This window comes from Ictalurus furcatus, chromosome 17 (assembly GCF_023375685.1).
Source record: "Ictalurus furcatus strain D&B chromosome 17, Billie_1.0, whole genome shotgun sequence".
NCBI classification, from domain to species: domain Eukaryota; kingdom Metazoa; phylum Chordata; class Actinopteri; order Siluriformes; family Ictaluridae; genus Ictalurus; species Ictalurus furcatus.
Genome location: NC_071271.1, coordinates 16,144,036 through 16,161,274, shown reverse-complemented (window position 1 = coordinate 16,161,274; position 17,239 = coordinate 16,144,036). Strand labels below are relative to the sequence as shown.

The 17,239-nt window shown below is 38.5% G+C and overlaps 1 protein-coding gene across 1 annotated transcript in view; it reads left to right on the top strand.

The window, feature by feature from the left end:
- The window catches only part of LOC128620972 (LHFPL tetraspan subfamily member 6 protein), a 57,150-nt gene that overhangs the window by 37,468 nt on the left and 2,443 nt on the right, over nt 1–17,239 (top strand). Inside the window, exon 3 of the mRNA XM_053646382.1 lies at nt 12,176–12,274. Coding sequence (XP_053502357.1) covers nt 12,176–12,274 — 99 coding nt within the window. The remainder of the gene's footprint in view (nt 1–12,175; nt 12,275–17,239) is intronic.

Genomic DNA, 17,239 nt, shown 5'->3' with positions numbered 1-17,239 from the left:
CTCCAGCTCTCAGCCCCTCACTGAACAGAGCAGATGCAGAGAGAGGTATGAGTGCAGCGGTAAAGCAAGACCTTGTGCTTGCAGGACAGTACTGGCCTGAAAGTTGCTAAGGTTTGTCCAAAAAGTTTGAAAAGTTGCTAAAGTTTGTCCAAAAAGTCGCTAGATTTGTTGCTAGGTGCTAAAGGGGTCTGAAAAGTCACTTAGTTGGCAACACTGGTTTGCACTGACTCAAAGTTTATGACTGCTAGATAAAAGGCAGGCTAAGCTACGCCTCTCCCCAGCAAAAAGAAAATACAGATTCTTTTTTTTCTTTTATTGAAAAGCAATAAAATACACCTAGTACCCAAATGATGCCCGGTTTGTGTTTTTTTTTCTTAAAAACAATTTGCGCCACCCTGGTTGAGAACCACTGCCCTAATATGCTCACCTGTTCTGTGACCCACCTTAATTTGGTTATTTCTAATGAGCTTTGTTTTCAGGTTCTAGTTCTCATCATGTTAACCCATGCCTCTTTATTTTTGACATACTTTCTGGATAGACCTTTGATCACCTTGTCTGCCTGTATTCTGACTCCCACCATGGATTTTGATCTAATAAAGCAAATGTTGAGTTTTCACCCTTCCGTCATGCTTTATCTAAGTGCACATTACAGAATGTTTCAATGCACATGGATACCCTAAACATTTAACAGTTTATGACTCACCCATTCTTCAGTGGATAATTTCACCTGGATACTGTAGACTAATGCATAATAACTACTGCTGTAATTATAAAGACTGTCCTGGGCTCATCCCAGGACTCTTATTCATGATATGCTCATACTGAACATCCTTACACCACACTTAGTACTGTTTGCTTTTACTGTTCTACATCTGTATACACCTGAAGAGGATGGGTTCTCTTTTGAGTCTGGTTCCTCTCAAGGTTTCTTACTTATGTTGTCTCAGGGAGTTTTTTTCCCTTGCCACTGTCTCCTCTGGCTTGCTCATTAGGGATCTAAATCTAATGTGCTTTGTGACAATGTTCATTGTTAAAAGTGCCACACAAATACAATTTAAATTGAATATTGATTTTCTGAATAGTGTTTTCTTTATAGTTCATCTCAGTTGGAAATACTGACATTGATGACAGTCTGGTATTCTATACTTTATATTATCTTGATGTCAAAGCTCATGAGCAAATCAGATCTGAATAACATTCTGGTTAGTTTTACAATGTGAAATTTCATGACTTTAAATAGCAATAAGTCGAATATATGATGTTTGGCAATTCTTCCTGTTTGATGCATGTAGTTGTAAAATTAATGCTGAATTGTCTGGGTTTCCCTTTAGTTAATAGAAAAAACCCATCTTAATCTATCACCCTCTGCCAGCAGTGCAGTTTTAGTACCGTCACACCTCATTCCCCTGAACCTCAAGCTTTTTGTTTTCAGGCTGACTGAGGGACGGCTCTGCTGGAGAATGGTTCACTTGTATTCCCAGTGGATTTCTGCTACTGTATTTTGAAGCAGCCAAAAAAAGAGGAAAAGGCCTGCTGTCAGTCAGTCATGTACCCACAGGCTAAAGTACAGTACATGAAACAGCAGCAAAAAAAATAAAAAAATCTTGGGTTCAGATTTACAGGATAAACAGGATGGAGATATGACATTGGAAGACACAGTGGATTTTGTTGTTAACTTAAATTGATGTGTTTTAGAAAAGATTGTGGTTCATGTGTAATTCATGTGTGAAATGTGCTGACTTCAAAATCTTCTAGTGCTTTGATAAGTGGAATGAATTAGACCTGATACCTGGTTCTTGAATGGTATATTTATTAGATATATAGCAACAGTTTTTGTAAGTGCAGCATGTTATGCTAACTCAGAATTACTAAAAAAAAAAAAAAATAGTATGGAAATATTCCGGTTATATTTATATTCATAATATTCTGGAAATATTCCTTTTTTTTCCATAAAGATAACAGCACATTTTTGTGCATTGTTTGGTTACTTCATCAACATGTCCATACATATATATAGATGACAGAACACAGAAGGAAATATTGCTGGTGGAGCATAATAAGGGTATTGCTGAGTTTCCTACACTGGTGTGTTTGGGTGTAACCTTTAAGACAGTTCTGGGGAAAACAGCTTGTTTTATGTCAGAGAAAATGAATAATTGCCTCTGTGCACAGCCTAGCTACATCACTAAGACGTCCAGCAGTACAGTTGACATATGATCACAATATGTGTGTGTGTGTGTGTGTGTTTTTATGCGTATACATTGATCCTGTAAATCAAACTAGCAAACCTTCAGTAGCCAGAGTCTATTCAAAGTGAGTGCAAGGTGGGGAATAATTAAGTTTTTTGAGTATAAGCATTTTTCTATCTTTATTTATGCATACTCAAACTGCACTGTTTGCTGTATGCCCTCTGCATCAACAATGCACCGGTGAACAAGATTCCCTTAAATTGGAGGTAACTTTCACACTGAACACTATTTAGGTATGTCTGCAGTGCATTTAATCATTCAGAGGAGCAAGTGATGAAAGTGCGCCGCTCCACTGCACACTGTTGTGAGCTTTTCAGTCAAAATCATGGGCAGCTGACATATTCATTTTAAAACTCCTCACACATCAAAGAATGCTTGACTGGCTTAATAGCAAAGTCACACACAGAAGTTCACACTGAGTTGTCTCAGCTGTGATGTGCCCGGGTGTCCTCGCAGCAGTTTAGCAAAGACGCCAGACGTGTATGTATTTTTTTAAAGCTAGGATTATACAAACAGACATTCGACAAATTAAACATCACTCTGTAATTCTCCTGTTTCCGTCAGAGTAATCCTTCACTCATTCTACCTGAGTAGAGTAATTGTTTAGTTTTGTAATCTTCAGAAATGTGAGCTGAATCCTATATGATTGCTTTCTCAGCAATAAGTTGAGATCGGTGTGGTGGCATGGTGTTGCCTCACAGCTCCAGGATCCCCCGTTTTGGCATGTTATTCCCTTGTCTGCATGGGTTTCCTCTGGCGTCTTCGGTTTCCTCCCACCTCCCGAGAAACTTACTGTTACTCTACATTGTCCCTAGGTGTGAATGAGAGTGTGAGTATGTGTGCATGATCCTCTGCAATAGACTGGTGTTCCATTCAGGCTGTATCTCTGCCTCGTGCCCAGTGTTCCCGGGATAGGTTCCAGATCCACTGCCACACTGACCAACACTAAAGCTAAATGAATGTATTGCTGTCTCTGATGGGGTTTTCATACTAACCTTAAAGTCATTTCAGAAATAGGACAGTGAATCATGTGCCCTGTTGAAAAATAGAGAGCTTATAGAGGAATTTAAATAGCCAAAAAAAAGTTGGGATAGGATCTGAATCCACCACAACCCCCAACCAGGATGAAGATGAATGAACGAATAAATCAGTGATAAACTTCTGTTACCAGTCCAATAGTTGATATTTTAATTCATTATCGCACCCAATAAATACAATAACATGCATCATTTATAACGTATCTTAATCAGCGGCTTTTAAATGGAGACCTCTGAGATGACATGGCAGCTGTTGAGACAAGGAACAAAAAACAACCTTGTCACAGAGCTCTGAAGATTTCTCCCATGGGAATTGGCCATGCTACAGTTAAATAGAAACAACCACCAGTGTAAGATAGAACACATTTCTGTGTAACATAGTTACTTTCATAATACTGTCAACTATTAATATCAGTCCAGTATCAGCATTTGATTGCTTGTCATCTTTTCCATGTCAAAACAGTGTCTTAGCATTGGTACTTTAAAAATATTGATCGACCACCTTTTTTTAGATCTTGTGTAACCCTGTAACCAGCTGCAGCCATTTTGGTTTGGATGGAACGCAGACGTTCAGGGTTGACCACAAACATTATGAATGGGACGTACTGAGCAAGTGCATGACATTTCTTGTTCAACCATGTAATATGTATTATTACTGCATTTGGAAGTGGAGCTATCTTCAGGAATAATAAGATTCATGTTGATGTAGCCTATATGCGCCCATTTCTGCTTTTCAATCAGTGTTGATGATCATTGTGATCATAAAGATCACTTAAAATGATGTTCCCATTAGGCTTGCCTACATTTAGAGGATATCTACTTTTACAAATTAGACTGTTTTGACCTTGACCCTTAAGAGTTCAATGCCTGGTGAAATATATATGATTTGACCTAAAGCTGTGACATCTTAATACAGGGTCAAAACCTTTTCAGTTTGCTCGTGTTCAGGCGTAGAAAACATCTGTTTTATAGTATACTGTTGATAAAGAAGATCTGGAATTTTCCTACTTTAGAGTGTATATATATATATATATATATATATATATATATATATATATATATATATATATATAAAATGGGCTATTAGGCTAGTTGTTACCCTTTCATATGAAATCCTCTAATCATTATTCATCTTCAGTTACTGCTTCATCCTGGTCAGCATTGTGGTGAATCCAGAGCCAAACCTAGGAACACTGGGTGTGAGGCAAGAATACACGCTGGATGAGATGTAACGCCAGTCCATTGCAAGGACCATGCACACACACACACACACACACATATACACACAGGTACAATTTAGTGTAGGCAAGCCACCTACTTACATTTTATTTTGTGAGGAAACCAGTGAAGGTGGATTTGGGGAGAAACATGCATAGAAACTGTTCACAGATAGTAAACACAATTCAGGATCAAACCAGCAGTGAAACGGCAGTGCTACCCACTGTGGCACTGCTGGGTAATCTAATTTCTGATGATGATCAAATCTGAATGGCGCGAAATGATGTTTGTTCTGTGTCATAATTTCAAAAGAAATGTATTCCTTTGGACTTTTATCCATTCTTATCCACATTCTGGTGCATTCTGGTGTCCAGCTTTCCCATGAAAGTTTCTCCAGTCTCAGAAACTAATGCTATAGATCCTTTTCTTTGGATTCCCTCACCCTGAAATAAAGCTCCTACAAGAAATCCTCTGATCCTGTTTGAATTCTGAAACGTGAAAAGTTTGTGGAAAAGCAGGAGGCCAGCTAATTGTTGTGATTAGTGAACAAAGAAAATGTGCAGAATAACAAAATCTAAGAGTATCTTGTCTTTTTTTAAATTTTATTTGGGTGGTTGAACAAAAAATGTGACCGTGTCATTCATTCATTAAAAAAAAAAACCTCCACTATTACTTGCCAAACTAATATTACCAAACTAATATAATCTTTCTAAACTAATATAAACAGAAAGATTTAGATCAAGATTGTAAGAATGTTCTTTTAATCAGTGAGCATTTTAATTGTTCTCAATTTGCACATTTCTAACCCCATCCTTTATCTCCATCTTTTGCTTATATAAGAGACAAATCTTGTCCAAAAGGTTCCTTCACCCCAGCGCACTTTGGTGCACTGTTTTCCCAACTCTTCTTCTCTCTTTCCCACCTCTTCGTCCTCCGACTCCAAGAATGATGGGATATTCTTTCTTAAAACTGGCTCCAGACCTATTCATGTCACCCATTCTCCACTCTGTGAATAACCCAGCCAGTCATTATTTTTTCCTCTCTCTCTCTCTCTCTCTCTCTCTCTCTCTCTCTCTCTCTCTCTCTCCCTCTCTCCTCACTTTCTCCGCCCATTTGAATGCTAATTGAGAACAGCATTGAAAGCCAAGAGAGCAGGGGGCACAGAATTCCAGAAACCCCACCAATGAAACCCGGGAAGAGATGACAAAAAAATGAGTGGCCTCAGAATAGTGACATGACCTTCCTTTCATAGCAAGAATGAATTTCACATTGTTTGTGTGAACCTTCAATTACTGGACTGGAGCTCACTCAATAAACATTTTAACATGGATAAACATAGACCAGTCATTCATGTTTTATTTCTTGTGGTGTGCCGTGACACTCTAATTTTACTTTTCTTCCATCACTCATGTAATGTCTACTGTATTTGGCTGAGCTATAAAAAGCTTTTATGTCACAGTGTGGTTGAATTCTTGATTCTGATTGAGCTCATTTTAAAATATTAACATTTCCTTAGTAACAACTTACATAGGGATTTGTATGCTCCACATAAACATTTACAAAATATACTGTATATGTGAGTAATTGTTGATATGGTGATGTTTTCAGTGAGGAGAACTTTATTTAGCATTTTTGGAAGGAGTCTCCAGTGTTACTGCTTTGTTACACTCAGAGGTAAAGCTGTAATGTTTTCTGAAGTGAGCATTTTCAGGACAGAGGACTGACAGTTTCTCAGTAACATGGCAAGCTGTATGCTTGATTACATTACGTCTAGTGTTTTCTTTACACATAATGTACACATATGTACAGTGTTTTCTTTACACATAATTAATAGAATGAAAGCAATAAATGAATATAAATACGTCACCAGGGAGCATGGTGGCTTAGTGGTTCACACGTTTGCCTTGCACCTCCAGGGTTGGACGGTTCGAATCCTGCCTCTGACCTGTGTGTGTGGTGTTTGCGTGTTCTCCCCATGTATTGGAGATTTCCTCCGAGTACTCCAGTTTCCTCAACCAGTCCAAAGACATGCGTTGTAGGCTGATTGGTATTTCCATATGTCCATAGAATGTGAATGAGTGTATATAAATGTGTGCGATTGTGCCCTGCGATGGGTTGGCACCCCATCCAGAGTGTCCACTGCCTTGTTCCACCGAGTCCCCTGTGATAGGATAAGCGGTATGGAAAATGGAAGGATGGATAGAAATATGTCACCAAGTAAACAAAATGGCTCTAAAATCTGTTATTCTGTTTAATTCTATCTTGTAATGTGTCTCCTTTAAGTGTTAAAGGTTGTAAATGGGTTCCTGTCTCACTGGTCTCTTTGTTAAACTCCACAACTTGCTCTGTGTATGAAGTGTGCATCTTAAATCTTTAATTACTTGTAAATACACACAATGCTCTCAGACTAGCCTGAATGAGTAGCTGTAGGATAATCAGCAAGAGTCAGAGGAAGCATTAACCACTGACAAGTGCTCATCAGGGTCCACTCATGCCTACATATTGAACGCTAATGGAGGAGAAAGGATGATTGGGTGATGGACCAGGTCATAATCTCTGTAAAAGTGTAGTATCTGTAAAAGGCACTGAACATTGAGGATATGTTAATGGGGTGATGGGGAGTAGTTGGATGGATGTACATGGTTTGCCAGACAGGCTCAGTGTCTGGTTACAATGCCAAAATCTTTACAGTAAGATGTATGTTGTGTTTGAAACCACATACTGCAATAAGAGATAGAATTTCAAAAGAGGAGGTAACATATAACATGACAATGTGCTATTCTGGACAAAGATACAGTCAATATTCCTCATATTAGCTAACAGAATTCATACAAGGCTGGCAGCATCTCTGTAGGCAGTCATTATAACAGTTATTAATAGTCATTAATCACATAATAATAGTATTATTGAGTCACATATTGCGTATGATATAAATAAAATGTTAACTCTGCATATTTCATAAACAGCCTGTAGCTACTTGTCTCATTTGCATTTTTCTAATTTAATCTGTTAAGGCAATAAGGAACTTTGGCTTTACATCAGATTGTTTAGAGGCCATTGTGTTGTGCTATTATGGTTTTGCAGTAAAAACAAATTTGGTTTGTTTTATAAGCACTCAGAGCTGCACATCATTTCCTGAAGTTGTAGGCTATGGGTTTGAAGTGGCTCTGACCAATTTCAATTCCCATGATTGCAGCAGTGAAACCAGATGCACCTCTTCACAGTTGACAAAAGCTCTCAAATTTATCTCATTATCACCTGTTCATGGTGCTGCTTAGGGTTTTTTAGCTTTCGTTGTGTAATCTCTGTGATAATGTGATAAAACAGGATCTGTTGTCAGGTGTGTTGTCAGTAAGTGGCATTTAAACAGACATGAGTGAAGGGTTAAATTATGTTTTGGATAAACACTATTGCAAATTAATTTTTGACATGAGATTTAAAAAATTCACAGTGAGGTATCTACATGGAGGTTCTACTCAAATCACTTTCTGATAGAGAAACACTCAGGTATAGGGCTCTACACAGAAATTTGAATGAGAGAGAGAGAGAGAGAGAGAGAGAGAGAGAGAGAGAGAGAGTGTGTGTACTGTACCAAAGAATCGTTAATTTGTATGCATGATAATATAAATAATTCACAATCCCAGCGCTTACTGAAAGTAAAACCATCTAATATTCTTAAAACAATGTCATAAAAGAACCATTCATCTTTGTTCCTTTAAGAGTCGAAGCTATGATGGATAATTATTTAACTATTGTTGTTGGTTTTGTGATGAGTTATTTAATGAATTAAGTGTTTACACTGTGATTTTTTATGCTTTGGAAAATATTTTTTTAATTGTAAATTCTGGCACTAAACGAAACGGTTAATGACCCATGAAGTGAAAGGTACTTTTATGAATCTAAAACCAGTTCTTCTATAGCATTACTCCAAAGAAACATTGTTTTTAAAGGTGTGTTTGTAGCAAGATGTAAATCAGGCTTCTTCTGTATATGGATGGCCCACCATCCACCATCAGACACATCAGACACAAGACACCATCCACCAGGCCAAAGACATAAGGCCAAAATCTGTAAATAAACCTTTTTGTTATCATGTGACCATCCAAACCTACTAGCACTTGGGGAATAATATCTATTGTGTATCATAAGTGTAAATAATTACCATATAAATGTGTCTATATCTACATTTGACCTTCTTACATTTGAACAACTGTAACCAGCCTCTTTTTCAGTGGTTTTTACTAGAGTAAAAATGTTTTGAATGTCAAACATCTTGGTATTAAACATCTAGGACACCAAATTTATGTTGAAGAGCGCACTAATTAATATTTTGTCATCTGTCCTTTGATCTGAACATCTGACTACTTTGCTGCATTAAAGGTTTCCAGCTGGATTTGATGGCTCCCTTCCAGAGTAACTTGATGTACTGTGATCTAGTCATTAAATGCATTGCACTTCTCTGCTCAAGGCTATATCCCTAGGACACTAACATTAACTTAAATTCTACAAAATTGGTTTGAAATTATCTAAAAAAAAATAAAAAATAAAAAAGCAAGGATTAAGTTGCCAAGAGTATTCAATGTTCAGTGGAAATAGGAGTAATAAGAATAAAGATGAATAAATCAGAGTCAGTTCCCTTGGTGCTCATCAATTCTGACACACTTCTCCCTAACAGACACTGAATATATTTATCACTGTAGACAACTTCCAAAATAGCTTTTACAATGTGGAAACACATTAAGAGCAATGCCTCCAAGCTCAAGCTGTCGTTCACAAGTCTGCCCCCTTGGCATCTTGGCATGAAGACCATATCTGCAGTTGCCATTTCCATTCTTAGTAATCCTCACCCTCCCTCTCCACCACCAAAGCTCAGGCTCTCAATATCCCACATAGGGAGTGTGGAGGATGGGATTAAACATACAAAATGCCTAATGAAAAGCAAAGGAATGAGCAATAAGAGGCCACATGGTCAAAAGCAGTCTACTACTCCTGCAACAACAGTGTTGGGGAAGTGATGACCATCTCCTGCAGATCCAACTGCTATACAACTGCTCTCACTTTAACAACAAAACATAAATAGGTCTCAGTTATGTGTACATTATTCCATCTCTGTGGAAAAAGTTGTCTGTTCCAGACCCAGGTGAGATTTGCAGTGGACCTCATTATGTTTTCATGTAGGAACATACTGTACGTACGTGCAGGAACATCAACATCCATCATCTGCCACAAGTTCTGTGCTTGTTAGAGCAGATATCATGCTTTGCTAAAGGTTTGATGAATAGAGCATGCAGATGAAGAGAGAGAGAGAGAGAAAAGAGAGAACAGAGAGGAGGGAGATGAAAGAGTGAAGCTGCACTTTGTTTGAATGATCGCTGGAGACTGGAGCCACCTGCTTCCCTTATTCTCTGTCATCCAGCTGTTTATAACGAGGGAAATGAATAGAAAAGGAGTGCATGTCATAACTTATGCACTAGATGTATTATTGTCTACTTTTCTCTGTTTGTCCTGAGTCTATTTAGTTGTGGATGGAGATTATGTGCTAGTGTACTTGAGGCAGTTAGGGTTTGAGCACATGTACATACTGGTAATTATTTGTTCTACCTTAACACCTTACAGTTCTTAAATAACAGAGTATTTATTTCTAACTCCATGCAATTAGTTGTTGCACTTTCGACAGACATGAGATTTAACATGATAGAACAACATGAATGTTTGTCAAAGCTATGAAAAGAAGAAAAGCTATTCTCCTTTTGTTTCTGTTTCGCAACACCGCAGGACATTTCAAGCCGATTACACGCCTCTTTATCTGACGTTACTTACGACTTGAAAGAGAATTCATGAGTTTGTTTGAAATTCAGAATGAATATGCTGCCTTCTCAATATGGCTTCGGAGTTATGCATTCTCTCAGTTGTTATGGCACGCACCAGAAGATTATATAAGCTCCAATTTGTGGAGGAAAATTTTCAGCAGCATAATTTTTAGTTGTGACCAACAGAGAATCCCAGAAGCTTTTGATGCAACATATTTTAGGTTTCATCTTTGGAGTATTTCACTGTGGTACAAACCCACCTACATATCAAAACTAGGACAGTGAGTCAAGAAGAAGAGAGTCGAGAAGCTGAATGTGCTGCATATAAATAGGCATCGTTTTAATTATACTATAAGTTAGAATTGGCTGTTGTTTGTGAAGCTGTGTTTGTGATTAAATATCCGTGTCCATAGGGACAGACAAGATAATTATAGGTATAGCGAGCAATCATACATCAAATTAACACAATAATCAGGTGAACACAATAGGGCAACAAACCAGTGATGGAACAGGAGCAGAGACAGGACCAAAACTGACATATGGAAATGTAAACAAAAGCACGTCATAAAAAAGCTGCAGTACGTGACCTTGCAAGTATTGCATGATTATTTGATTTGATCAGTTTCTTGCTCACATAAGGCATTCTCTTTATTACAAGATCATCTGCATCAATTTTTCAGAATGTCTCATTCTCAGGAAGTCTTATTAAGAAGTTCTCCATACAGTGTGTGACTGCGGAGGCTGAGAAAGGCTGTGAGTGGTTTATTAGGTGCAAATAAATTCTAACGCCACTGAACATCATGTTCACCATGCAACTGTGCACCCCAGCAAATCTGAGGATCCTTTTCATTCTGGTTATATCCTGCTGTGAACCCTTCTGTGCAGTCTTATAACCACTTATACTTTATGCACTTTGTAAATTCCCTGTTAAGTGCCAGTACGAATTTAAGTAAGAAAGCTGTCGAGTGTTGATGTCCTCTTTAGTCACGTGTGGCTATAATGAATGTATCTGCCTTTCCTCATTTCTGAGGTGTATGATAGACTTGTGTGGGGATTGATTTATTCCACTTATCTCTCCCTGCCCCTCCATGTGGAAGGGTTATCCAGGGTTGGGCGTATGTGTGTCTCGCTCTCTCCATGACTGGCCCAAAACTGATAGGCGAGCAAAAGGCAAATTGGAAGGGATTAACCTCATGTGACAGCAAAGCCCCTCAGCCAGAGCACTGAGGGCTAATATCCATCCAGAGCTGACCTTGCAGCTCAGTGCTGAGACCCAGTGAATAGCAAAATGCAAAGAGCAGCAAGAATCCCTCTGTGACACCGGAGATGAGACTGCAAGAGGGACTGGGGTTCAAATGAGGTCTTTTATACTACTTTTAATATCACTTACTGCCACAAAGCAGCTTAAACAGCTGCCATATTATCCATTCCAAGTGTTTGCTGATTTCATCTTCATGCCTAGAAAATAGAAAAGCATTGCTACAGATTGTCTATCTCCCTCCAATACTCTTCTTTTGTTATGTTCGGCAGTACTGAAATTACTTTTTTTTTTTTTTTTAATATTAATCCATCTTTAAGTGCTAATGTAACTAATACATGCTGTCAGAAAGCCCTCCATGGGAAAGGTGAATCTTCAGGATATATGTTGCCTTCTCCGACCAATACTTTTAACTCGTCCCTTATTTATTGAGTACACTCAAAAAGCTTCTCGATAGAGGTGATTGTGTTCCTTTATGATTCCTGAGCAGAGTACCTTTTGATAGTGTTAGAGAGGGAGAGAGGTATTGATTAACGTAACATTTAAAATACCAGTTTAAAAAAAAAAAAAAAACTTAATTGCATTTACTTGTCTTCTCTGCAGGTCTTCTCATTGGCTCTGGATGTGCTCTGTACCCTCTTGGCTGGGATAGTGAGGAGGTCAAACAGACATGTGACAACCGCTCAGACCAGTTTGAACTGGGTAAGTCTATCATCCATCCATCCATCCATCCGCTTATACTACACAGGGTTGTGGGGGAGCCTGGAGCCTATCCCAGGAATCTCAGGGCACAATACGGGGGACACCCTGGACAGGGGTACCATCCCATCACAGGGCACAAACATTTACACCACAACTGGCATTACATAAATGCCAGTTAACCTACAACACATGTCTTTGGACTTGGGGAGGAAACCAGAGTACCCATAGGAAGCCCCCGAGGCACATGGGGGAAGTTGGATTTGAACCTCCAATCCCAGTGGCACGAGGCAAATGTGCTAACCACTAAGACATCATATACCCACCAAATATATAGTTTCAAAGGAAATTCATTAGTCTCAGCAACAGCAAATAGAGTAAAAGTCCAAATAATCATTTTACATTACTACTTCTAAGAACACTTGTCAGGTGCTAGCTAACATATAATAAAATATGTATTTTATAAAATAACATAATGTTCCTGTATAATGTTATATGCATGAAGTTATGTTATAATGCTCTGAAAACATGCGTGACTGAAAATGGTAGAAGAAGCCATCTAGTCAAGTCCAAATGTTTGCATAGAATGTTGTCAGCTAAGGTCTGTTTATCTGACCAAAATTTATCGTTTAAGGTAATCCAAGTTAGAAAGTAACTATACCCCCATCTGTGCAAATTAATATCAGCTGGGTTAGTAAACTTATGGTCTATAAAAAGGCTTTTTGTTACCAAGGTGTCACACAAGAAACATCTCATGATGGGTCAAAGCAAAAAGCTCTCCCAAGACCTTCGCAACCTTATTGCTGAAAAACATATTGATGGAATCGGATACAGACGTATTTCAAAACTTCTGAATCTTCCCGTAAGCACCAATGGGGCCATTATCCGCAAGTGGAAGCAACATCACTCCATCATCAACCGGCCACGCACAGGAGCTCCTCGCAAGATTTCTGATCAGGGAGTCAGAAGAATAGTCAGAAGAGTAGCCCAAGAGCCAAGGACCACTCAGAAAGCACTCCAGAAACACTTGGAGGCAGCAGGTGCCATTGTCACAGAGAAAACAATAGACAATGCACTCCACTGCTCATGCTCATGCCGCAAGACTCCATTACTAAAAAAAAGGCATGTTGAAGCTCATTTAAAGTTTGCTGCAACTCATTTGGACAAGCCTATGAAATACTGGGAGAGTGTAGTCTGGTCAGACAAGAGCAAAATTGAACTTTTTGGCTGTCATACTACACACCATGTTTAGAGAAGAAATGGCACTGCACATCACCTTAAAACACTACACCAACAGTGAAGTTTGGAGGTGGAAGCATCATGGTGTGGGGCTGTTTTTCATCGCATAGTACTGGCAGACTTCATATAATTGAAGGAACGATGAATGGAGCCCTTTACCGGGAGATTCTTGAATAGAATCTGCTGCCATCCACCAGGATGATGAAGATGAGACGTGGGTGGACCTTCCAGCAGGACAACGATCCAAAGCATACAGCAAAGGAAAACTCTCAATTGGTTTCAGAGAAAAAAAATCAAGGTGTTAGAATGGCCCAGTCAATCACCTGACTCGAATCCAATTGAACAAGATTTAAAGACAATATGTTTAGAAGAACGGGCCAAAATCACACCAGAATACTGCGGCCAATTAATTTCTTCATACAGGAAGTGTCCTGAAGCCGTCATTACAAACAAAGGCTTCTCTACTAAGGATTAAATAAATTTCAGTTAGCGTGTTCAATACTTTGTTCCTGTGTCATTCCTCTTTATTACACATAACTTCATTTATGGACTTTAATGTTTGGATTTCTTTATATGTGTGGATTTCTTGAGTTTCTCCAAAGTCTGGTGAAAATTTCATGTGAATAGCCTTATTGGAAATATATTTACTGAAAATTTTTTTGACGTGTTCAATACTTATTTCCCCCACTGTATTTCAGCTTAGAGAATGTAAGCCTAGGTATGTATCTTGGCAACTTTGTGGCTCATACTACCTTTCAAGCATGCCTTACACTGGTTTCTAAATTTCTAAACTGCCTTCTAAAACACTAACTCAAGAGGCAGCATTGGTGTCAGGGCATAGAGGCATCTGCCTTCTATAGTTTGTCTCAAAACATTCAGAACTTTAAGAGCTTCAGAAGTGGCACATACCACAAGTGTGGGGTGTTCCCATATGTTCATGGTGAACACATGGCTCCAACTGAACGCACCATGACACTATGGGAATGTTCATTTTAAAATATATACAAATAAAAACAGCTTCAAAGCCAAATGTTCCTTAAACTGTAATGTTCAGAAATTGTTCTGTGAACCTTAGTGAACTGTTAGCTGGGTATTAGCATAACCATGCTACCATTTGAGCCTCATGTATATTGCAGCAAACATTAATCTTTAATTCTCCAGTGATGACAGTTCTGGATCGTGTGCGAGATTTTTTGATCTCACAGTGCTAAGGGTATTTGGAAGTAGAGCTAAGCTGAGCTGAGCTAATACAAATGCATAGAAAAGAAATCTGACATGTTGTGAATAATTTCACAAATTCATTCTGTTCATTTGATGCAGTATTAAACTGTCTCCTGATGTTTCTTCGGTGCTCATGTAACTGTCACATGCTGACAAAAGAGCTTCCGCATGTGAAAAGTGAATGCTCAGGGCAGTGACATCTATCACTAGCGTAACAATGATAATATAAGGTTTGAGCAATATATATATATTTTTTTGCAAGGTCTTATTGATGGCATAATAAGAATGTTGTGGGGCAAACTATCACCCCCCCCCCCCACACACACAGACATCTGAATTCGTTGATGCTGTGTTTCCTCTGAATACCTAACAGAGTAATCAGAAAGGTTGTAACTCTTTCATTCAAACAAAAAAAAAAACAGTTAAGCTAACAGTCATCATTTGTCCTTTTGTGGATTTTGATTGGACATTGTATGCTTAGTCAATCTACTTTTGTCTATTTTGGGATGATAAAAATGAATAATCCACCTTGTTTACATACATGCATTACACCCGTGAATGTATTTCACATGCGACTTCTCAATCACTGCTGATCACATTGAATTGAACATATGAGCCCAAATAGAGAGTAAATTTGCAGGGTGTTTCATGCTGTAACCACCTAACACAACTGTAATTGATAGACAGCATGAAACTATACTTCAGCCCCAGCCCTCGCTGCTTCAGTCCATTCTCTGTATTTTTCTCATACTTGGTGGTGCGGTTGCACTTGGTTCCACAAAAATCCAAAATAATCCGTTTTAAGTCATTTGTTAATAAACGGTGCTAAAAAATGAAACCGTATACTGTTGTCTTTTTATCACTGAGAGACAGGAATGGCTTAGCCCTACTACCCTGTTTATACCAGGGTCCAGGGTGTATGTTGGCACCTGAAAATCATTTCTTTTAATGTGAACATCTTATTTATTCAGCGCATTTAATTCCATACTTAATAAACTGCAAAATGTATAACAGTTTTTGATATTGTCCCCACTTTAGGCATCTGATTTATTCTTTCAGGCTCTTTCTAACCTAATTTTGAATGCACAAGTACCCATTACAGTGTAGTTTACTCACTGTGCATGAATGCCACTGGCAGTCTAACTTAATGCCCCAGTTGGGAATCACTTTCGTGCAGGCTTTAAGCAAAAGAAACAGCACTGCGGGAACATGTAATCCAGCACAGAAATGGGCAATAATCACACTGTCAGCAAGTCTTGATGGGAATTACGGTGTTAAAGCATTCAGTACAATATGTTCCACTTTCCATAAGTAAATGCACCATCACTGATTAAAATTTGTTACATTTGCTTTGGGCATATTTGATGTATGATTTTGTCCACAAGAACATGTGAGCAAAACGACTTCTGATACTTCTGAAAGCGCAGAGGAGAGGTAGATAGGGAGAAAATGGATGATACTCTGTAGTCTTCTTTTTATTTAATTCATCGTTCACACCCTCATAAATATAAACCTTTCCCAGGGGAATATGTTGTGTGTGATCTCAAAGCACAGGTGCCGTTCTTCATATTACAGTATGTAGTTCCAAATATGCGGCACAGAACAAATGGCCAAGTCTGACCTTTAGGTAAAGTGCTTAGTTTCTAAAGGTTCCTCTAGCACGAAATATACGTAGTTGCTTAAAGGAAAGCCAGAAATTCAGTCACACGTACGCATCAGAATAACACCCTCATGACCTGAGATCGCAAGAGGTACATCCAAAGAACTCAAAAAAAAAACCTATGGAGATGGGCAATGGTGGCTCAGTGGATAAAGGCCCTGGCTTATTGCTCAGAAGGTCAGGAGTTCATGCCCCAGTGCTGCCAAGCTACCACAGTGCGGCCCTTGGGCAAGGCCCTTAACCCTCAATTGCTCAGATGTATAAATGAGATAAATGTAAGTCAGTCTGGGTAAGGGTGTCTGCCAAATGCCATAAAAATGGTATGGTAACTGAAAATAAATCGAGTGCCTGTGTTGACTGTCTTCTTTGAGATACTGCATGTTTTGAACTGTTATTATATATCATGAGACAAGAGGAAACCATTATTGTATTTCCCATCAGATTATGCACAGTTGGTTAAAAACGCTCAGCTACCATCTTAGAGAGACTGTTTTCCATGTTTTTATCCTGTCTATTTCGTATTCAGCTATAACTCGTCTGTAAGAGATCACCATGAAAAATAATATCTGTGGAAATAGAGGTTGTTAAAGGCCAATGCCTGGTTTATTATGCTGTTTGTCAGCATAGAATATATTACAATATTTTAAACAACACTACTTTCAGCAAAAAGCATGTAGGTGGAGTTCAACAGATAAACGACATAGTGTGTTATCAGGGATTGTTTGAAAATTTACTGGAGAAAGGTGAATGCTTTAGAATTTTTTTTAATCGCTCCACACAGTCTTTAACTCCAGCCACAGAATTTAAAAGTTTGTGACAAGGACAGCTGAAATCGTTGTTAAAGTATG